The 23,948-nt window shown below is 38.1% G+C and overlaps 1 protein-coding gene across 4 annotated transcripts in view; it reads left to right on the forward strand.

Annotated features, from left to right (window-relative positions):
- The window catches only part of CENPI (centromere protein I), a 131,003-nt gene that overhangs the window by 20,814 nt on the left and 86,241 nt on the right, over positions 1 to 23,948 (forward strand). For all 4 annotated transcript variants that reach the window (XR_005214635.1, XM_037822317.1, XM_037822319.1 and 1 more), the window contains 2 exons: positions 11,970 to 12,088; positions 12,371 to 12,478. Coding sequence is in view for 3 of the 4 variants with exons in the window: in XM_037822317.1 (XP_037678245.1) it covers positions 11,970 to 12,088; positions 12,371 to 12,478 (227 nt within the window). In the remaining variant the exon portion in view is untranslated. The remainder of the gene's footprint in view (positions 1 to 11,969; positions 12,089 to 12,370; positions 12,479 to 23,948) is intronic.

Genomic DNA, 23,948 nt, shown 5'->3' on the forward strand with positions numbered 1-23,948 from the left:
CTATAGGTTCACTTATCTAGGACAAGTCTCTGTTTACATTGTCTCCATTCCAGTGTCTTATGACTGTATCAGTTAGGATGCTTTTTCTTTTTGCAAATGCTTCCTTCCTTATTCTAAGTTCCTTGGGGAGGGGGGTTGTTGGGAGGGGTTCTTAGAAATGAATAACACCTGGTCAGTATTCTTTTTATTTGGAAAGAACATTTTAACCATCTTTATCCAAATTCAAACTTGGAAGGTGTTCTAGACCCTGAACATCCTCATTTTAAAGATGAGGAAACTGAGGGTCAGTGTGGTAAAGAGACTTCCTTAATGTCAGAGCTGGAACTGGAACTCAGATCTCCTAACTTTTATTCTAGTGTCTATACTGCATCACACTGCTACCAGGTTTTCTACATTTTTAAAAAATTAAGAAAACCATCAAAACTGGATGCTTTATATACTAAGTATTTCCTGGCCCTTGCACATTAGGTTCTTTTGTGTATGTGTTTTAAAGCAGCAAGACAACATTACTAGTCCAATTAAACTTATGATTTCTCAGTATTTTATTTCTCTCCTTTCACCTGATTAGCTCTCTGCATTTTCCCATCAAGTTAAATTTGACCTAATAAAATTGGCTTTTGTTCTTGTAGGTGGTTTCAGATCGTTTGGATGTTCTAATATCTTTCCAGGAATCCATGTTTAACTGATAAGTGTCTATCAAGATCAATTCAACCACTCCCTTCTCCCCCGAAAAAAAATGTATTGACTGTACAGGTGTTTTCTATTTTGTTTCTCTTTTCTTTTTTGATACCTCAGAAATTAATGGCTAGAAGGTTTTCATGCTGTCTTCCAGGTTTGGAGGTATTTCAAAATGCATGCCTCAGGTTCTAGAAACTTCTATATAAAATTTTAAAAATAATCTCTGGCTCCGTAGTCTAAATTTTTATTTTTCTGTTAAGCTGGAATTTGCTCAGGTAAAATGTGGCCTTAATTGCTTTTCTCACTTTTAGTTATTTCTGTAATGTCCCCTATCACTACTGGCTCCTTTCTTGAAGCTGTTTGGGTAAGTTGAAATGCATATTTAGGGGCAGATATGCTAGAAATGATATCATAATTAGGTGCAAAGGAACTTTAACCTTTAGAAATTAATTAAAGTCATTTGGCCACAACTTCTAATAAAAAAATAAAAATATATTAATCACTTGGCCTTAAGATAAGGAGATTATCAGGGTAGGCTTAATTTAACTACATTTCTGTTTTGAAGGTGAAATATTCTCCAGCTGATAATAGAAGGGAAACTCAGAGAGTCCACACAAAAGGAGAGAGCATTCTTTAGAGGCTGAGAGCAAACTCCAGCAAACAGCCAGGGAGGATATAGGGACCTGGGTCCTACAACATAAGAAATTGAATTTTTCCAACAACTTGAAGGAGCTTGGAAGTGAATTCTTGCCCAAAAGAATCAATAAGAGATCAACTGGTCTATACCTTGGTTTCTTTCTGCCTTGTGGGACCATAAGCAGGGAAAACAGATGAGCTCACATAGATTCCTGCCCTACAGAGCTGTGTAATAATAAATGGGTACTGGTATAAGCGGCTAATGCTGTGGTTGTTTGTTATGCAGAAATAGAAAGCTAATGCAGCTCTTTTCAAGAGTTTTGCTTCAAGCTGTAACTGCACTGTGCAGTTTACCATGATAGGAGAAAACATTTATGAAGAGGTATTTTTGTATTGTTTCATTTTTTTAATTTAAAAAAAAATTTTTTTTATTGAGATTGTTCCCATACCATACAATTATCCAAAGATCCAAAGTGTGCAATCAATTGCCCATGGCACCACCATACAGCTGTGCATCCATCAACACAATTATTTTTTTTTTCAATTTTTAGAACATTTTCATTACTTCAGAAAAGAAACAAAGACAAAAAAGGAAACTCAGATCTTCCCATACCCCTAACCACGCCCCCCTTCCATTATTGATTCATAGTTTTGGTATAGTACATTTGTTACTGTTGATGAAAGAATGTTAAAATACTACTAACTGTGGTATATAGTTTGCAATAGGTATATATTTTTCCCTATACGCCTCTCTATTATTAACCTCTAGTTATAGTGACATACATTTGTTCTAGTTCGTGAGAGAGATTTCTAATATTTGTATAGTTAATCACGGACATTGTCCACCACAAGATTCACTGTTTTATACATTCCCATCTTTTAACCTCCAGCTTTCCTTCTGGTGACATGCGTGACTCTGAGCTTCCCCTTTCCACCATCTTCACACACCTTTTAGCACTGTTAGTTATTCTCATTACATGCTACCATCACCTCTGTCCATTTCCAAATATTTAAGTTCACCCTAGTTGAACATTCTGCTCATAATAAGCAACCGCTCCCCATTCTTTAGCTGCATTCTATATCCTGGTAACTTATATTTCATGTCTATGAGTTTACATATTATAATTAGTTCATATCAGTGAGACCCTGCAATATTTGCCTTTATGTGTCTGTCTTATTTCACTTAATATAGTGCCCTCAGGGTTTCTTCATCAACCCATTTCTTTTAAGATGGTTTTGTTCAAACACTGTACATTCCATCCTAAGTAAACAATCGTTGGTTCCCCATATAGTCACATATTTATGTATTGAGCACCATCGCCACTCTCTATATAAGGACATTTCTTCCACAAAGACGGAGGAAGAGTCAAAGAAGGCAGAGAGGCAAAAGAAAAAGGCAAGAGAAAGAAAAACAAACAAACAAATAAAAAAACTTGATAGCTAGAAGGTGACAAAAGGAAAGATAGCATTAACCTAAAGTAGAATAGAGTCAGACAACATCACCAGTGCCTGGAGTCCCATACCCTTCCCCTATTCCCCTCCCTCCCCCATGCATTTAGCTTTGGTATATTGCTGTTGTTACATTAAAGGAAGCATAATACAATGTTTCTGTTAATTCTAGCCTCTAGTTTGCATTGATTGTATTTTCCCCAAAATCCCACCCTATTTTTTTTTTTTTTTTTTTTGTTTTTATTTTCAGTTCTTGGGTCTGTATGGTAGTTGTAGTAACAAATATTTAATAGCTATTTTTGTGTGTCATTTAAAAATATCATATACTGGCCTTCCCCCCCTCCCCTTACCATTGTTAAATTCATCCCACATCCTAAAAGTACTAATTATAAAGATTGCTGACCAAGCAAAGTTTTGCATCAAGATGTCACCTCATTGCTCTGACTAAAGACTGTCTGCTCTGGTTTTTTTTTTGTTTGTTTGTTTTAATCTTACATGTTACTTTTTTTTTCATTTTTATTGAGATTGTTCAGATACCATACAATTATCCAAAGATCCAAAGTGTACAATCACTTGCCCCTGGGTACCCTCATACAGCTGTGCATCCATCACACTTAATTTTTGTTCAATTTTTAGAAACTTTTCATTACTCCAGACAAGAAATAAAGTGAAAGATGAAAAAAGAAAAAAAGAAAAGGAAACTCTAATCCTCCCCTATCCCTAACCAACCCCCCTCAATTGTTGACTCATAGTATTGATATAGTACATTTGTTACTGTTTATGAAAAAATGTTGAAATACTACTAACTGCAGTATATAGTTTGTAATAGGTATATAGTTCTTCCCTATATGCCCCTCTATTATTAACTTCTAATTGTATTGTCATGCATTTGTTCTGGTTCATGGAAGCGATTTCTAGTATTTGTACGGTTGATCATGGACATTGCCCACCATAGGATTCAGTTTTATACATTCCCATCTTTTGACCTCCAACTTTCCTTCTGGTGACATATATGACTCTGAGCTTCCCCTTTCCACCTCATTCACACACCATTCGGCTCTGTTAGTTATTCTCACATCTTGCTACCAACACCCCTGTTCATTTCCAAACATTTAAGTTCACCCTAATTGAACATTCTGCTCATACTAAGCAACCACTCCCCATTCTTAAGCCTCATCCTATATGTTGGTACCTTATATTTCATGTCTATGAGTTTACATATTATAATTAGTTCCTATCAGTGAGACCCTGCAATAATTATCCTAATGTGTCTGGCTTATTTCACTCAGTATATTGCCCTCGAGGTTTTGTCATCAACCCATTTTTTTTAATATGGTTTTGTTCACTCACCATACATTCCATCCCAAGTAAATAATCGATGGTTTTCTGCATGGTCATACATTTATGTGTTCACCACCTTCACCATTATCTATATAAGAGCGTCTACATTTCTTCCACAAGGCAGGAGGGAGAGTCAAAGAAGGTAGAGAGGCAAAAGAAAGAGGAAAAAAAAAGACAGCTAGGAAGCAGCAAAAGGAAAAATAACCTTAAATCAAAGTAGAATAAAGAATCAGACAATACCACCAATGTCAAGTGTCTAACATGCCTCCCCTATCCCTCCCTCTTATCTGCATTCACCTTGGTATATCACCTTTGTTACATTAAAGGAAGCATAATACAATGATTCTATTAGTTACAGTCTCTAGTTTATGCTGATTGCATCCCTCCCCCAATGCCTCCCCATTTTTAGCACCTTGCAAGGTTGACATTTGCTTGTTCTCCCTCGTAAAACAACATACTTGTACATTTTATCACAATTGTTGGATACTCTAGATTTCACCAAGTTACACAGTCCCAGTCTTTATCTTTCCTCCTTTCTTGTGGTGTCTCACATGCTCCCCACCTTCCTCTCTCAACCGTATTCATAGTTACCTTTGTTCAGTGTACTTACATTGTTGTGCTACCATCTCCCCAAATTGTGTTCCAAACCACACACTCCTGTCTTCTATCACCCTGTAGTGCTCCCTTTAGTATTTCCTGTAGGACAGGTGTCTTGTTCACAAAGTCTCTCATTTTCTGTTTGTCAGAAAATATTTTGAGATCTCCCTCATATTTGAAGGACAGCTTTGCTGGATACAGGATTCTTGGTTGGTGGTTTTTCTCTTTCAGTATCTTAAATATATCACACCACTTCCTTCTTGCCTCCATGGTTTCTGCTGAGAGATCTGCACATAGTCTTATTAAGCTTCCTTTGTATGTAATGGATTGCTTTTCTCTTGCTGCTTTCAGGATTCTCTCTTTGTCTTTGACATTTGATAATCTGATTATTAAGTGTCTTGGCGTAGGCCTATTCATATCTCTTCTGTTTGGAGTACGCTGCGCTTCTTGGATCTGTAATTTTATGTCTTTCATAAGAGATGGGAAATTTTCATTAATTATTTCCTCTATTATTGCTTCTGCCCCCTTTCCCTTCTCTTCTCCTTCTGGGACACCAATGATAAGTACATTATTGTACTTTGTTTCATCCTTGAGTTCCCAGAGACGTTGCTCATATTTTTTCATTCTTTTCTCCATCTGCTCCTTTGCGTGTAGGCTTTCAGGTGTTTTGTTCTCCAGTTCCTGAGTGTTTTCTTCTGCCTCTTGAGATCTGCTGTTGTATGTTTCCATTGTGTCTTTCATCTCTTGTGTTGTGCCTTTCATTTCCATAGATTCTACTAGTTGTTTTTTTGAACTTTTGATTTCTGCCGTATACATGTCCAGTGCTTCCTTTACAGCCTCTATCTCTTTTGCAATATCTTCTCTAAACTTTTTGAATTGATTTAGCATTAGTTGTTTAAATTCCTGTATCTCAGTTGAAGTATACATTTGTTCCTTTGACTGGGCCATAACTTTGTTTTTCTTAGTGTAGGTTGTAATTTTCTGTTGTCTAGGCATGGTTTCCTTGGTTATCCAAATCAGGTTTTCCCAGACCAGAACAGGCTCAGGTCCCAGAGGGAAGAAATATTCAGTATCTGGTTTCCCTGAGGGTGTGTCTTAGAAAATTGCTCCACCCTTTGATGCCTCAGGTCACTGTGCTTTTCTGCCCAGCAGGTGACGCTTGTTAGCCTATAATTCTTGACTGGTGTGAGGAGGTATGGCCGTGTTCCCCCAGGCTCTGGGGTCTGGTTCTGAATGGAAAGGGCCCCACCCCTTTCCTCCTAGAGAAGACAGAGCCCCCAGGTGGAGGTCATTAGCATTTCAATGGTCTCCCTCTCTGCTTGTGCTGTCTCCACCCTTCTCTGCTTCACAGCCCTGGAAACTGAAAATGACTGGGGCTTTCTCCACTGAGCCAAAAAAGAAACAGATAGTCCCCTTCAGACCCAGTCCAAGGCGACCCTCCGGCTCTCCCAGGTCAGTCGTCACCCATAGCCTCTGTCTGTTTTTTGGGGATGCGTACCTGTAGTGAGCAGTTCACACTCGCTACTTAAAACCCCAGTTGGAGCTCAGCTGAGCTATATTCACTTGCTGGGAGAGAGCTTCTCTCTGGCACCACGAGGCTTTGCAGCTTGGGCTATGGGGGAGGGGGTCTCACGACTTGGATCCGCAGGTTTTACTTACAGATTTTATGCTGTGTTCTCGGGCATTCCTCCCAATTCAGGTTGGTGTATGATGAGTGGATGGTCTCGTTTGTCCCCCCGCAGTTATTCTGGATTATTTACTAGTTGTTCCAGGGGGACTACTTAGGTTCCACTCCTCTCTATGCCGCCATCTTGCCCCTCCTCGTCTGCTCTCCCACCCTATTTTTTAACACCTTGCAATGTTGACATTCATTTGTTCTACCTCATGTAAAAACATATTTGTACCTTTTATTACAGTCGTTGAGCATCCTAGGTTTCCCTGAGTTACACAGTCCCGGTCTTTATCGTTCGTCTTTTGTTCTGGTGTCCCACATGATCCCAGCCTTTCTCTTTCAACCATATTCACAGTCATCTTTGTTCAGTATACTTACATTGATGTGCTACTGTCTCCCAAAATTGTTTTCCAAACCTCTCACTCCTGTCTTTTCCTTTCTGTCTGCAGTGCTTCCTTTAGTGTTTCCTGTAGAACAGGTTTCTTGTTCACAAACTCTGTCATTGTCTGTTTGTCAGAGAATATTTTAAGCTTTCCCTCATATCTGAAGGATAGTTTTGCCGGAAATAGGATTCTTGGTTGGTGGTTTTTCTCTTTCAGTATCTTAAATATATCACCCCACTTCCTTCTTGCCTCCATGGTTTCTATTGAGAAATCCACACATAGTCTTATCAAGCTTCCTTTGTATGTGATAGATCGGTTCTCTCTTGCTGCTTTCAGGATTCTCTTTATCTTTGATGTTTGATAATCTGATTATTAAGTGTCTTGGCATAGGCATATTCAGATCTATTCTGTTTGGGGTACGCTGCGCTTCTTGGATCCATAATTTTATGTCTTTCATAAGAGATGGGAAATTTTCATTGCTTATTTCCTCTTTTGCTTCTGCCCCCTTTCCCTTCTCTTCTCCTTCTGGGACACCAATGACACGTAAATTCTTGCTTTTTGTTTTGTCTTTAAGTTCCTGGAGACGTTGCTCGTATTTTTCCATTCTTTTCTCTATCTGTTCTTTTGTGTGTAGGCTTTCAGGTGCCTTGTTCTCCAGTTCCTGAGTGTTTTCTTCTGCCTCTTGAGATGTGCTGTTGTATGTTTCCTTTGTGTCTTTCATCTCTTGTGTTGTGCCTTTCATTTCCATAGATTCTGCCAGTTGGTTTTTTGAACTTTTAATTTCTACCTTATGTCCACCCTGTGTTTTCATTATACGGTTCATCTCTTTTGCCATATCTTCCCTAAACTTTTTGAATTCAGTTATTATTAGTTGTTTCAATTCCTGCATCATAGTTGAAGTGCAAGTTTGTTCCCCTGACCAGGCCATGACCTCATTTTTCTTGGTGTAGGTTGTAGTTTTCTGTTGTCTAGGCATGGTTTCCTAGACCAGAATGGGCTAAGGTCCCAGAAGGAAGAAATATTCAGTATCCGGTTTCCCTGAGGGTGTGTCTTAGAAAATTGGTACACCCTGTGATGCCTCAGGTCACTGTGCTTTTCTGCCCAGCAGGTGGTGCCTGTTAGCCTATAATTCTTGACTGTGTAAGGAGGTGTGGCTCTTTTTCCCCAAGTTCTGAATGAAAGGCAGGTAGTAGAGCTGGGCCCCACCCCTTTCCTCTTAGAGAAGATAGACGCCCTAGGGGGAGGTCATTAGCATTTCAATGGTCTCTCTCTGCCTGTGCTATACCCTTGTCTGGGTCACAGAACTGGGAACTGAAAATGGCTTAGGCTTTCTCCACTGAGTCGAAAAAGGAACAGAGCTAGTCCGAGGCAACCCTCTAGCTCTCCAAGGTCAGTCGTCACCCAAAACCTCTGTCTGCTTTTTGGGGATTCATACCTCATCGTGAGCAGTTCACACTCGCTAATTAAAACCCCAGTTGGAGCTCAGCTGAGCTATATTCGCTTGCTGGGAGAAAGCTTCTCTCTGGCACTACAAGGCTTTGTAGCTCAGGCTGTTGGGGAGGGGTCTCCCGATTTGGATCTGCAGTTTTTACTTACAGATTTTATGCTGTGATCTCGGGCATTCCTCCCAATTCAGGTTGGTGTATGATGAGTGGACGGTCACGTTTGTCCCCCTGCAGTTATTCCGGATTATTTACTAGTTGTTTCTGTTTTTTTTCGTTGTTCCAGGGGGACTACTTAGCTTCCACTCCCCCCTATGCCACCATCTTAGATCCTTCCTCATTTTGTTTTTTAACTACCATTTGATCCCCTGCTATATTTTTAGAACAGTGCTGAGGCAACTGTTAGTTGCTAACAAGACTCCGCATGTTTTTTTTTTTCCAGTCAGAAATTCTTTGATTTCATGGAAGGTGGGCTCAGTCATGGCTTTAGGGGTGAGCAGTCATATGTTCCAAATTTGGCTAATAACATTTAAGTAGACACAGCTGGGAGCTTTGGGGAAGGATTTTACTTCTTGATATCAGAGACAGAAGTTGAAAGAAATGTGCTGTGTGACATTGTCACCTGCCCCCTGCCTTTGAATGTGGTATGAGGAGGTGCCACAACCATTTTGTGACCATGAGGCGAGGCCAAACGAATCACAGAGATGCTGATTCAGGGCCTTGTCATCTTTGAACCAATGTTACCAATGATTTACATCAAAATTCTTGTTAGATGACAAAAATACATTTTAATTGTTTAAACTAAAAGTCATTTGGAAGTGAGAATAGAGTCAATATGGAAGCCCCCATTTGAAATTGGTACATGTGTAAAGCATTAGGGGTGAGATGGTTTTAAACTTTAGAAGGTGTTCCGGTTTGCTAGAGCTGCCATTATGCAAAATACCAGAAACGGATTGGCTTTTATAAAGGGGATTTATTTGGTTATAAATTTACAATTCTAAGGCCATAAAAATGTCCAGGCCAAGGCCTCAACAAGATGATACCTTCAATGAAAGATGGCCGATGGCGTTTGGAACACCTTTGTCAGCTGAAAAGTCACGTGGCTGGTGTCTGCTAGTCCTGGGTTATGTTTCAGCTCCTCTCTCTCAGCTCCTGTGCATCCTTGCTTCTTTCTCCCAGGGCATTTCTCTCTAAGCATCTGGGGGTCCTCTTGTTAGCTTCTTCAGGGAAAACTCTGGGCTTCATCTCTTAGCTTAGCATCTCCAAGCATCCTTCTGTCCGCATCTCCAAGCATCTCCAAGCGTCAGCCTGCATCTGGGTCTGTGTCGGCTCTTAGCTTCTCTTTTAAATACTCCAGTGAACTAATCAAGACCCACCCTGAATGGGTGGGGCCACACCTCCATGGAAATAATCTAATCAAATGTATCACCCACAGTTGGGTGAGTCACATCTCCATGGAAAGTTTTCACCCTGATCAAAAGACTAATAAATCTTCCTCCACAAGATTGCATTAAAGAACATGGCTTTTGGGGGGACATTTTATATCCAAACTGGCACAGATGGGTTAGAGGATGAGAATGGAGGAGAAAAAGAAATTAAAAGAAACCACAAGAGTGGGAAGCAGAGATTTTTATTCTTGTGATTCATTACCTGTTATCACTGCTTCCCTTCTCTTTCCATAAGGTGATGGGGTAGATACTGGTGAGATGATGAAGTATATTTAAAAAAATTTTTTTTTAGTTTTTATTCAGATTGTTCACAAGTATCCAAAGATCCAAAGTGTACAATCAATTGCCCATGGTACCATCATATAGCTATGCATCCATCACCACAACTAATTTTTTTTCAATTTTTAGAACATTTTCATTACTCCAGGAAAGAAATAAAGACAAAAAAAGGAAACTCCAATCCTCCCATACCCCTCACCACCCCCCTCCATTATTGATTCACAGTTTTGGTATAGTACATTTGTTACTGTTGATGAAAGAATGTTAACATACTACTAACTGTAGTATATAGTTTGCAATAGGTATATATTTTTTCCTATATGCCCCTCTATTATTACCTTCTAGTTCTGGTGTCATACATTTGTTTTAGTTCATGAGAGGGATTTCCGATATTTGTACAGTTAATCATGGACATTGTCCACCACAAGATGCACTGTTTTATACATTCCCATCTTTTAACCTCCAACTTTCCTTTTGGTGACATATGTGACTCTGAGCTTCCCCTTTCCACCACCTTCACACCCCATTCAGCACTGTTAGTTATTCTCACAATGTGCTACCATCACCTCTGTCCATTTCCAAACGTTTAAGTTCATCCTAGTTGAACATTCTGCTCATTATAAGCAACCGCTCCCCATTCTTTAGCCTCATTTCTATATCCTGGTAACTTATATTTCATGTCTATGAATTTACATATTATAATTAGTTCATATCAGTAAGACCATGCAATATTTGTCCTATGTGTCTGACTTATTTCACTCAATATAGTGCCCTCAAGGTTTCTTCATCAACCCATTTTTCTTAAGACGGTTTTGTTCACACACCATACATGCCATCCTAAGTAAACAGTCGTTGGTTCCCTGTATAGTTACATCTTTATGTATTCAGCACCAATGCCACTAACTATATAAGGACATCTCCATTTCTTCCACAAAGAAGGAGGAAGAGTCAAAGAAGGTAGAGAGACAAAAGAAAAAGAAAAAAAAAGAGAGAGAGAAAAAACATTACAGCTAGAAAGCAACAAAAGGAAAGAGCATTAACCTAAAGTAGAATAAAGAGTCAGACAACATCACCAATGCCAGGAGTCCCATACCCTTCCCCTGTGTCCCTACCCCCCCACCATATGCATTTAGCTTTGGTATATTGCCTTTGTTATGTTAAAGGAAGCATAATACAATGTTTCTGTTAATTATAGTCTCTAGTTTGCATCGACTGTATTTTCCCCCCAATCCAACCCTATTTTTAACACTTGTTGACATTCATTTAGAACTATATTTTAATTCTTGAAACCTTAATAAGCAAAAATTGACATAGAGTGTATGCAAAGCCATTCTCGGGAATATCACTTCTACTACCCAGATAGGAGAGGCCGTAGAGGCCAGAGAGCAGGATAGAAATATCAGACTAGAACAGAATGATATTGCTGTCAGCTAATTCCAAGGATATCTGTTCTATTCTGGTTTTGTTGTTGCCTCCCCCCCCCCCCCGCTTTCTTAAGGGTGAGAAATACAAGTATATTTATTCTTAAATGTAAAAGCTCATGCAAGGTGTCTGTCAATAGCTTTAAATAAATCAGAATTTATTATGCCATTGAAAAATAAAATAACATTGAAATTTTCTTTTGATAGGCTTTTTTGAGGTATTATTTATATACCATAAAATTCACCCTTTTAAAGGATACAATTCACTGGTTTTTGTATATTTACAAAGTTGTGCAACCATCACCACTATCTAATTCTAGAACATTTTCATCACTCCTAAAAGAAACCCTGTATCCATTTCCCTCCCTTTTTATTTTTTATCACCCCCCCATTAAATTGACATATTAGAGTCAAAAATTTGCTTTGTACTTTGTATTGGAAGTTAAAGGTAATTTTTTATTTTGAGAAATGCTTTGTAATGATAAGAGATACTGAATATTACTATTGGTTTTTTATTATCTTCAATATAAAGTGAGATTTTTACAACAGGAATCAATAGTAACAGTAAGAGAACAACTGAGACACTAAAATGTAGTTTAATTTAGAGTTTGTCTACTTTTCAGGGAATGCCATAAGCACTCGGATATTGAAGTGTATGATTCCAACAACTCTAATATCAGAAGATTCTGTAGTTAAGGCCGTCTCCTGGCTTTGTGTTGGCAAGTGTTCTGGTACCACCAAGGTAATCTTTTTAAACACTTTGATGACAAGTCCTTCAGAACCACTTAAGGACTGGCCAGGAAGAGCCAGTTATGGAATAATGGCAGTGGCCTTTTGTGCAAAGCCTGCAGTTTTGGAAAAATATAGCCTGATGCAAGAACTTTGTACAAACAGATTCTTACTGAGAAATAAAATCTGTTATCCTACTTTGTGCTAGAAGCTTTTAAAACTTAAGTGATCTAAACAGCCCTGGGTGGGGGGTACCAGTTATACTTCCTTAATGATAAGCATTTTGTCTTGATAGGTACTTTTTTTTCGTTGGCTGGTTGCAATGTTTGACTTTATTGATCACAAGGAGAAAATTAACTTGCTTTATGGCTTCTTTTTTGCTTCATTGCAAGATGATGTACTGGTAAGTAAAAATTGGACAGCATCATGCACGGGTAAAAAATAGTACGTGCTTGTATATTAATGTACCTTATGGCTCCTAAGGGTCACACAATGTGTTTTTCCTTATTTATTTAAAAATATATCAAACATATACAAAAGTATTAGGAGTAACATAACAAACACCCTTGCAACTATCTCAGATTTAACGTAAATTTTTTTACCATATTTCTTTTACATCTTTTAAGGAAGTAAAATGTTAAAGATAGAGGTGACTTTGCAGTGGAATCTCTTTGCTGATCTAGAGCAGAGATTGGCATCTCTCTTAAACCACTTCACTAAAGTCCTTTGGGTCACTTACTTGATTTATTCTTGATTAATACTGCAAAAACCTCATCAGAATTAATGAGAACGAGAGGATTGCTTTACATGAGATGCCAATGGACTGATTTTGATTAAATAGCATAATTATTCCCATTAAAAACGTTACTAATTCTAAGAAATCAATCTACTGTCCACCTGGAAGACTGAAGGACCATCAGTAGTTCACAGATCATGTGAACTGCTCATCTAACTGAATTCCTTTTGCCTTTAAGAAGGGAATTCATTCATTGATACCATTAAAAATATTGATGTTTCTGCTGTGTTTGTTGCATTGTGTTAGGCACTGTACAGGATTCACAGTTTAATACAGTTTCTGTATTCCAGGAATTTATAATTAGAGGATTAAGGAAAACACAAAAAGTTAAACAATTCAGGAGTTAAATAATCAAAGAACAGTGTATGATGGTATGAGGGTAATAATTGCTATGAGATTTCCAGGAAGGGAAGAGAGCTGTAAACTAGAATGATTAGAAAAAGCATCATGAAGTATGTAGGCATTGAGCTGGGCCTTGAAGGTTGTGTAGGATTTGGGATTTGATGAGGTGAGGAAATGATTGATTTCACAGGAATATTTCAGGCAAAGTTGTGAGAAAGCAATGTGTAAATTTTGTTTCAAGAGATCTTAAATAGACCACCCTGTCTTGATTAGAATCAGTGTCATATGTGGTGGTGGATAGTAAGGCTGAAAGAGTTAGTTGGGTGAGGACAGGTTGAATGTTATGCTAAGGAATTTGAACTTTATCCTCCATTCAATGGGGAAAACACTGAAAATTTTGAGAAAGAACATGTTGAAAGCAGTATTGTAGGAAGTTGTATCAAGTAGTGCCAAATAATATGAATTGCGAGTGAGGCTAGAGGCATGAAGACTAGTTAGGAGACTAACATGATAATCCAGGTATAACATGGTGAAGTCCTAGACTAGCAATTCTCAAAAAGTGTGGTCTGTGGTCCCCTGAGGCTCTCTGGTACCTTTCAGTGTCTGAGAGGTCAAAATTATTTTCATAATAGTACCAAGATGTTATTTGCTGTTTTCACTGTGTTGACGTTTTTACTGGTGGTGCCAAAGCAGTGGTGGTTAAAACTGCAGGCACTTGAGCACAAATCAAGGCAGTGGTGCCAGACTGTACTAGTGGTCATTGTGTTCTTCAATGTAGTGAAAAAATGCTAGTTTCACTTAAGGATGTAGTGAACAAAGCAGTAAAAAAAAATTTTAATTTTATTAAATCTTGACCCTCAAGACATGTCTCCAATATTCTGTGATGAAAAAAAGAACTTTTGCATGCTAAAATATAGTAGTTGTCCTGAGGAAAAGCACTTATGTGATTGAGTTGTAAGGTGAACTAGGTGCTTTTTTCATGGAACACTATTTTTACTTGAAAGAATGACATATAAACTCTGGTTATTCAGTCGGATATTTGGCAGACATTTTCTCAAAAATGAACACAGTGAGCCTGTCATTTCAAAGAAAACAACTGGCAGTGTTTGCTGCCAATAATAAAATTTGTGTTTTCAAGCAAAAACTAGAAGCTTGGAAAACTTGTATCTGCCAGTGTGAGCTTGACAGCTTCTCAGTACTTAAACACTTTTCTGATAAGGTTGGTAATGATAATGAATATGATTTTTGGATATTGTATAATAAAATATGTCAACATTTGAAAGTTCATAGCTCAGTGAACCAGTATTCTCCAGCTGAACAAGTTTAATGTTCCTAAATCATGCATGGGTAATAGATCCATTCAATGTCCAAGATCTATCAATGATTTTAATATATAGTGTACAAAGAGTTCATTGATAAGGTTTCAGATTCCACATTACATTTAACCTTTAAGAAACTACCACGTGTCGAGTTTGGGTGTAGTATCAAAGACAGGTATCCACAATTTTCTGAAAAGGCTATTACAATATTCCTCTCTTTTCCAACTACATATCTTTGAGAGGCTGGATTTTCTTCATGTGTTTTAATCAAAAGAACATATTGTAACAGATTCAATGGAGAAGCAGAGAATCCAACTGTCTTCATTTAAATTAGAAACATGAAAGAGATTTGTAAAAATGTAAAACAATGCCACTTTTCTCACTATTTTTTTCAAATATAGTTATTTTTCATAAAATGTTATTTATGTTAGCATGTAATGGGTTTAGTGTTTTTTAATGCATTAATAAACATTAAAAATTTCTGTATTAATTTTTATGGTGAATATCAGTAAATATAATCTAGATTAAAAAGGAAAAACTCCTGGGGTCCTTTAATTTTTAAGAACGTGAAGGTTCCTGAGTCCAAAAAGTTTGAGAATCACTGTGCTAGAGGGTGGCAGTGGGAATGAAAATGAAAGGGCAAAACACCAGAAATGGATTGGCTTTTATAAAGGGGGTTTATTTGGTTACAAAGTTACAGTCTTAAGGCCATAAAGTGTCCAAGGTAAGTCATAAACAATCGTGTACCTTCACTGGAGGATGGCCAATGGTGTCTGGAAAACCTCTGTTAGCTGGGAAGGCACGTGGCTGGCGTCTGCTTCAAAGTTCTGGTTTCAAAATGGCTTTCTCAGGATGTTCCTCTCTAGGCTTCAGTTCCTCAAAAATGTTACTCTTGGTTGCTCTTGGGGTGTTTGTCCTCTTTTAACTTCTCCGGAGCAAAAGTCTGCTTTCAACGGCCGTCTTCAAACTGTCTCTCATCTGCAGCTCCTGTGCTTTCTTCAAAGTGTCCCTCTTGGCTGTAGCTCCTCTTCAAAATGTCACTCTCAGCTGCACTGAGTTCCTTCTGTTTGTCAGCTCATTTATATGGCTCCAGTTATTTAATTTAGACCTACCCTAAATGGGTGGGGTAACACCCCCATGGAAATTATCCAATCAGAGTCATCACCCACAGTTGGGTGGGGCGTATCTCCACGGAAACACTCAAAGAATTACAATCTAATCAACACTGATACTTCTGCCCACACAAGATTACATCAAAGATAATGGCGTTTTGGGGGACATAATACATTCAAACCAGAATCGCATCCTATGGACATTCATTCAGTGAACATTTATTAACTACATCCTATGCCAGGCACTGAACTAGTGTTGAGAATGCAAATATGAATAAGACATAATAGCTAATTTATGTGAGGCTTATACACCATGCACTAAGTACTTTATGAACATGAAATGTCATCAATTCTAAGATGCCATCAGTTGTAATATGCATTATCTTAGGAATCTCTAAGAAAGACTGCTGCCATATAAACTGTCACTTGACATTGATGGTAGAATTTGTCCTGTTTTCAGAGATATTAAAATATAAAAAATAAATGTTAGAATATGTGAACTGTTTTTTTTTGTCCTGAGGGCCTGAAAGTTGTTTTATTCTTATATCAATATTCTTAAAAAATGTTTACTGTGCACCTATTATCTCTTATACCTGTGCTGTCCAGTATGATAGCCACTAGCCACATAATGTGGCTATGCCAAACTGAAATGTGAGCTAAGTATAAATACACACCAGATAAATGTGGTTTTAATCCACTTAATCCTCATGACAACCTTATGAGGTATGTACCATTACTATCCCCATTGTAGAGCAGAGGACTATGAAGCACAGAGAAGTCAAATAATTTACCCAGGGTCACATTACTAGAGCCAGGATTCATAGAAAATGCTATTGTCATTCCAAGTTTAGACATGAGACAGCTGAGGCATAGAAAAGTAAAGTTGCAAAGGTAACCTATCAAGAGTCAGAGCCTCAATGATCTTTAAATATAGTGGAGGGAGATAAATGCAGTGTGATAAATCCTATGATAGTATTCATAGGATTATATAAGAGTATAGAGGAGAGGTGTCAAAATAAGACTAGATAGAGTTCAGGGTACAAGTTGCAGTAATTAGTCTTCAACAGAAAGAGAGGCATCTCTCTTGACAGTAAGGAAAAAGAATGAGTGCTGGTATAAATTTGTAAGTTAGTAGGGGACAAAGCTGAGGGAATTCCTGCCTGATGGTTTTGGTATTTTGTTTTGTTTTGTTCTTTTTCAGTTTTTCACTTAACTAGGAGGCAAAGTTTTCTGCTTAGAGTGAAGTGGGGAAGATAGAATATGATGTTTGAGGAGAGTGCAAATTTTGAAATAGCTGCCAAGGGAAATGGGAATAAGAGCTGATAAGAGACAGAAGTTTTGAAGGCCAGATGAGGTTAGAGCGCATGAACTTGTGATTTTACTAATCTGCAAGGGTGGGTGATTTCTTCCGGGTAAAATAAGAAGGTAACAGAGTAATTGAGCTGATGGCCCATTGGGTCTAGGGTGGAAAAGGAGAAAGTGAACAAAGTGAATCTGCAGAAGGCAGATTGGCAGACTATGCAGCTGAGGTTCGAGATGCCTTGAGGACATTCAAGAAGTATATTTTGATTAAAAACTGGAGTGTTAGGGATTTGTAGCATTGGAATTAGTAAAACTTCAGGAGCGTTATTCAAAACAATGACAAGGTTCAGAGTGGTCATAGGATGAGTTGTTGAAGTATAATGAGGGAATAAAAGTTATTGGAATTGAAATTTTCTGTTTTATGGATTTTTTTTTTTTTGCTTTTTCTCATCTATTGACCAATGATTGAGTGAGGTGTGTTTAAAATCTTCCACCATGAAGGCAGATTTGTCAGCTTTTTGTTAAAAGTTCTGCAATTTTTGCTTTATATATTTTAAAGCTTTAGGTGCATGCACAAGTATGGTTCTTATTGTGTTGGTGAATCAAGCCTTTTACCATGTAGTAACCCTTTATTGTTAAAAATGCTTTCTGATTTAGTCTATTTTGTCTGATACTGATATTGCCACTCTAGCTTTATATCAGTTAATATTTGCTTGGTATATTTTCATCTTTTGATTAAAGAAAAAGCTTTCTTTTCTCTTTTGTTTTAGATGTTTCTCTTAAATAGTGTTTAACTGGGTTTTATTTTTTTAATCCTGTTTGACGATCTTTGTTTTTGCCTGGAGAATTAGATTATGTAACTTAGTGGTGACTACTGATATAGTAGAAATAAATTCAAATATTTTATTTTGAGCTTTCAAGGTGACCTGCTTTTTTCTGATTCTTCCCTTCTATCCTGCTTCTTTGGGATTGATTGTTTTTTCCCTCTATACTTGTTTGGAAGTTACACATTCTGTCTTCTTTTAGGTGTTAATCATAGTTATTTTAACATATACTTAAAGTCTAAAGGTAAACAATATCTTTTCCTTCATCTTGAATGATACAAGGACCTAAGAATGCTTTAATTCTGATCACACACAGAATTATATGTGCTGTTTTTGTCTAGCTTTCATTCTAGCCCATTCTTCCTCACCCTCCTCCACAAACACATGAAATAGGCATTATTATCATCTTTACAGTTGATGTTTATTTAGATTTGCCCACATATTTACCAATCTTTGCTCATCATTTGGTTTTACATTTCAGACCTTCAATCTGAGATCATTTTCCTTTTGCACAAAGTATATCCTTTAGAATATCCTTTCAGTGGGGAACTTTTGATGGTAAACTGTTTTTGTTTGAAAATGTTTTTACTTTGTTGTAGATCTTGGAGACTGGGTTTTCTGTATATAGAATTCTAGAGTTGAGAGGTAAATTGTTTCAGGATATCAACAGTGTTATTACACTGGCTCATTGCTTCCATTGTTGTTGAGAACTCAACCATCCTTCTAATTGTAATCTGTCTTTTCTCTCTGCCTACTTTTTTTTAAACAGCTTTAAGATACACTTCACATACCATACAATTCACCCATTTAAAGTATATAATTCAATAGCTATAAATATATTCACAGATATGTGCAACCATCACCACAGTCAATTTTAGAACATTTTCGTCACCTCAAAAAGGTGACCTATCCCCCCCAACTACCACACTTCCCCCATCTCCCCAACCCTTAAGCAACCACTAATCTGTTTTCTTTCTATAAAATTGCCTAGTCTGGACATTTCATTTAAATGAAATCATATAATGTGTGGTCTTCTGTGACTCGCTTCTTTTATTTAGCATAATGTTTTCAGGGTTCATCAATGTTGTACTATGTATCAGTACTTTGTTTCTTTCTAAGGCTAAATAATATTCCATTGGTTGGCTGTACCACAGTTTGTTTATCCATTAATCAGTTGATGAACATTTGGATCATTTCCAATTTTTGGCTGTTGTGAATAATGCTACAGTGAACACTCGTGTGCAAATTATTGTGTGGGCATATGTTTTCATTTCTCTTGAGTATATACCTAGGAGTGGAATTTCTGGGTCATGTGGTAACTTTTATATTTAACCTTTTGAGGAACTTCCAGACTGTTTACCAAAGTGGCTGCACAATTTTACATTTCTACCAACAGTGTAGGAGGATTATGATTTCTCCACATCCATGCCAACACATCTGATGTTTTGATTATAGCCATCCTAGAAGGTGTGAAGTGTTATCTAATTATGGTTTTCACATCCTTTGCCCATTTTTAATTGGGTTGTCTTTTTATTATTGGGTTGTAAGAGTTCTTTCTATATTCTAGATGAGTCCCTCATCAGATACATGATTTGCAGATTTTTTCTTCTATTCTGAGGGCTGTATTTTCACTTTCTTAATAGTGTCCTTTAAAGCACAAAAATATTTGATGTTGATAAATTCCAGTTTATCTTTTCTTTCTTTTGTTGCCCTGCTTTAGGTGTCATGTCTAAGAATCTGTTGCCAAATCTGAAATCATGAAGATTTATTCCTATATTTTCTCTAAGAGTTTTATAGTTTCAGCTCATACACTTAGTTCTTTGATCCATTTTGAGTTAATATTTTTATGTGGTATGAGTTAAGTGTCTAACTTCATCCTTTCGCATGTGGCACCGGCACTGTTCTTTTGTAGTTGTAGTTCTCCCAGTACCATTTCTTGAAAAGACTATTCTTTGCCCATCGAATGGTTTTGGCACCATTGTTAAAAATCAGTTGATTATATATGTAAGGTTTTATTTCTGGACACTCAATTTTAGTCTGTTGATTGTATATCTTCCTTATGCCTGTACCGTACTGTTTTTTAATATTTTTTTATTAGAGAAGTGGTAGGCTTACGGGAAAATTATGCAGAAAATACAGAGTTCCCATATACCCCCCTATTATTAACACCTTGCATTAGTGTGGCATCTCTGCGACTGTTGATGAAAGAATATTATTATGCTTGTACATTAACTGTATTTCATAGGTTACATTAGGGTTCACTGTGTTGTACAGTCCTATGGTGTTTTTTTTTGTTTTTTTTATTTTATTTCAGTGCAATTTTATTGAGATATATCTGCACACCATACAATCCATTCAAAGTATACAATCAGTGGCTTCCAGTATCATCACATAGTTGTGGAATCATTGCTACAATCAGTTTTAGAACATTTTCATTACTTAAAAAAATAATAATAGTAAGATAAAATAGAAATATAAAAGAAAACCCAAATCATCCTATGCCCCTTATGTACCCCTATTGATGACCCCTAGTATTCGTGTGGTAGGTACATGTTACTGTTGATGAAAGAATATTAAGATATTACTATTGGGATTCCCCAACACCATCAGCATAGGTGGACTTTTCATGAGAAACACAGTGCAGGAGCACAGCGCTTTCCGCTTTGCCGTGCAGTTATACAACACCAACCAGAATACCACCGAGAAGCCATTCCATTTGAATTACCACGTAGTTCACTTGGATTCCTCTAATACTTTTTCTGTGACTAATGCTTTTACTCCTCCAGGAAAGTAGGTAGAAAGCCAGGAACTGCGTGGACTGGACACCACAGAGCAATCTGACTTTGGGCATACTTCATACAACACTCATGAAAACGTGGAACTGCTGAGATCAGCGAAATCTGTAAGTTTTTGTGGCCAGGGGACCCACACCCCTCCCTGCCAGGCTCAGTCCCGTGGGAGGAGGGGCTGTCAGCTCCGGGAAGGAGAAGGGAGAACAGCAGTGGCAGCCCTTATCGGAAACTCATTCTACTGATCCAAACTCCAACCATAGATAGACTGAGACCAGACACCAGAGAATCTGAGAGCAGCCAGCCCAGCAGAGAGGAGACAGGCATAGAAAAAAACAACACGAAAAACTCCAAAATAAAAGCGGAGGATTTTTGGAGTTCTGGTGAACATAGAAAGGGGAAGGGCAGAGCTCAGGCCCTGAGGCTCATATGTAAATCCCGAAGAAAAGCTGATCCCTCTGCCCTGTGGACCTTTCCTTAATGGCCCTAATTGCTTTGTCTCTTAGCATTTCAATAACCCATTAGATCTCTGAGGAGGGCCTTTTTTTTTAATCCTTTTTTCTTTTTCTAAAACAATTACTCTAAGAAGCCCAATACAGAAAGCTTCAAAGACTTGCAATTTGGGCAGGTCAAGACAAGAGCAGAACTAAGAGACCTCTGAGACAAAAGGCAATAATCCAGTGGCTGAGAAAATTCACTAAACACCACAACTTCCCAAGAAAAGGGGGGTGTCCGCTCACAGCCATCATCCTGGTGGACAGGAAACACTCCTGCCCATCGCCAGCCCCATAGCCCAGAGCTGCCCCAGACAACCCAGTGTGACGGAAGTGCTTCAAATAACAGGCACACACCACAAAACTGGGCGTGGACATTAGCCTTCCCTGCAACCTCAGCTGATTGTCCCAGAGTTGGGAAGGTGGAGCAGTGTGAATTAACAAAGCCCCATTCAGCCATCATTTCAGCAGACTGGGAGCCTCCCTACACAGCCCAGCAGCCCAGAACTGCCCTGGGGGTACGGCACTCACCTGTGACATAGCACAGTCATCCGTCAACAGAGGACCCGGGGTGCACAGCCTGGAAGAGGGACCCACTTGCAAGTCTCAGGACCCATATGCCAATACCAAGGACTTGTGGGTCAGTGGCAGAGACAAACTGTGGCAGGACTGAACTGAAGGATTAGACTATTGCAGCAGCTTTAAAACTCTAGGATCACCAGGGAGATTTGATTGTTAGAGCCACCCCCCCTCCCTGACTGCCCAGAAACACGCCCCATATACAGGGCAGGAAACACCAACTACACACGCAAGCTTGGTACACCAATTGGACCCCACAAGACTCACTCCCCCACTCACCAAAAAGGCTAAGCAGGGGAGAACTGGCTTGTGGAGAACAGATGGCTCGTGGACGCCACCTGCTGGTTAGTTAGAGAAAGTGTACTCCACGAAGCTGTAGATCTGATAAATTAGAGATAAGGACTTCAATTGGTCTACAAATCCTAAAAGAACCCTATCAAGTTCAGCAAATGCCAAGAGGCCAAAAACAACAGAAAATTATAAAGCATATGAAAAAACCAGACGATATGGATAACCCAAGCGCAAGCACCCAAATCAAAAGATCAGAAGAGACACAGCACCTAGAGCAGCTACTCAAAGAACTAAAGATGAACAATGAGACCATAATACGGGATACAAAGGATATCAAGAAGACCCTAGAAGAGCAAAAAGAAGACATTGCAAGACTAAATAAAAAACATGGAAGATCTTATGGAAATTAAAGAAACTGTTGACCAAATTAAAAAGATTCTGGACACTCATAGTACAAGACTAGAGGAAGTTGAACCACGAATTAGTGACCTGGAAGATGACAGAATGGAAAATGAAAGCATAAAAGAAAGAATGGGGAAAAAAATTGAAAAAATCGAAATGGACCTCAGGGATATGATAGATAATATGAAACGTCCGAATATAAGACTCATTGGCGTCCCAGAAGGGGAAGAAAAGGGTAAAGGTCTAGGAAGAGTATTCAAAGAAATTGTTGGGGAAAACTTCCCAAATCTTCTAAACAACGTAAATACACAAATCATAAATGCTCAGCGAACTCCAAATAGAATAAATCCAAATAAACCCACTCCGAGACATATTCTGATCACACTGTCAAACACAGCAGAGAAGGAGCAAGTTCTGAAAGCAGCAAGAGAAAAGCAATTCACCACATACAAAGGGAACAGCATAAGACTAAGTAGTGACTACTCAGCAGCCACCATGGAGGCAAGAAGGCAGTGGCACGATATATTTAAAATTCTGAGTGAGAAAAATTTCCAGCCAAGAATACTTTATCCAGCAAAGCTCTCCTTCAAATTTGAGGGAGAGCTTAAATTTTTCACAGACAAACAAATGCTGAGAGAATTTGCTAACAAGAGACCTGCCCTACTGGAGATACTAAAGAGAGCCCTACAGACAGAGACACAAAGAAAGGACAGAGAGACTTGGAGAAAGGTTCAGTACTAAAGAGATTCGGTATGGGTACAATAAAGGATATTAATAGACAGAGGGGAAAAATATGACAAACATAAACCAAAGGATAAGATGGCTGATTCAAGAAATGCCTTCACGGTTATAACGTTGAATGTAAATGGATTAAACTCCCCAATTAAAAGATATAGATTCACAGAATGGATCAAAAAAAATGAACCATCAATATGTTGCATACAAGAGACTCATCTTAGACACAGGGACACAAAAAAACTGAAAGTGAAAGGATGGAAAAAAATATTTCATGCAAGCTACAGCCAAAAGACAGCAGGTGTAGCAATATTAATCTCAGATAAAATAGACTTTAAATGCAGGGATGTTTTGAGAGACAAAGAAGGCCACTACATACTAATAAAAGGGGCAATTCAACAAGAAGAAATAACAATCGTAAATGTCTATGCACCCAATCAAGGTGCCACAAAATACATGAGAGAAACACTGGCAAAACTAAAGGAAGCAATTCATGTTTCCACAATAATTGTGGGAGACTTCAACACAGCACTCTCTCCTATAGATAGATCAACCAGACAGAAGACCAATAAAGAAATTGAAAACCTAAACAATCTGATAAATGAATTAGATTTAACAGACATATACAGGACATTACATCCCAAATCACCAGGATACACATACTTTTCTAGTGCTCATGGAACTTTCTCCAGAATAGATCATATGCTGGGATATAAAACTAGCCTCAATAAATTTAAAAAGATTGAAATTATTCAAAGCACATTCTCTGACCACAATGGAATACAATTAGAAGTCAATAACCATCAGAGACTTAGAAAATTCACAAATACCTGGAGGTTAAACAACACACTCCTAAACAATCAGTGGGTTAAAGAAGAAATAGCAAGA

This window comes from Choloepus didactylus, chromosome X (genome assembly GCF_015220235.1).
Source record: "Choloepus didactylus isolate mChoDid1 chromosome X, mChoDid1.pri, whole genome shotgun sequence".
Taxonomy (NCBI): Eukaryota; Metazoa; Chordata; class Mammalia; order Pilosa; family Megalonychidae; genus Choloepus; species Choloepus didactylus.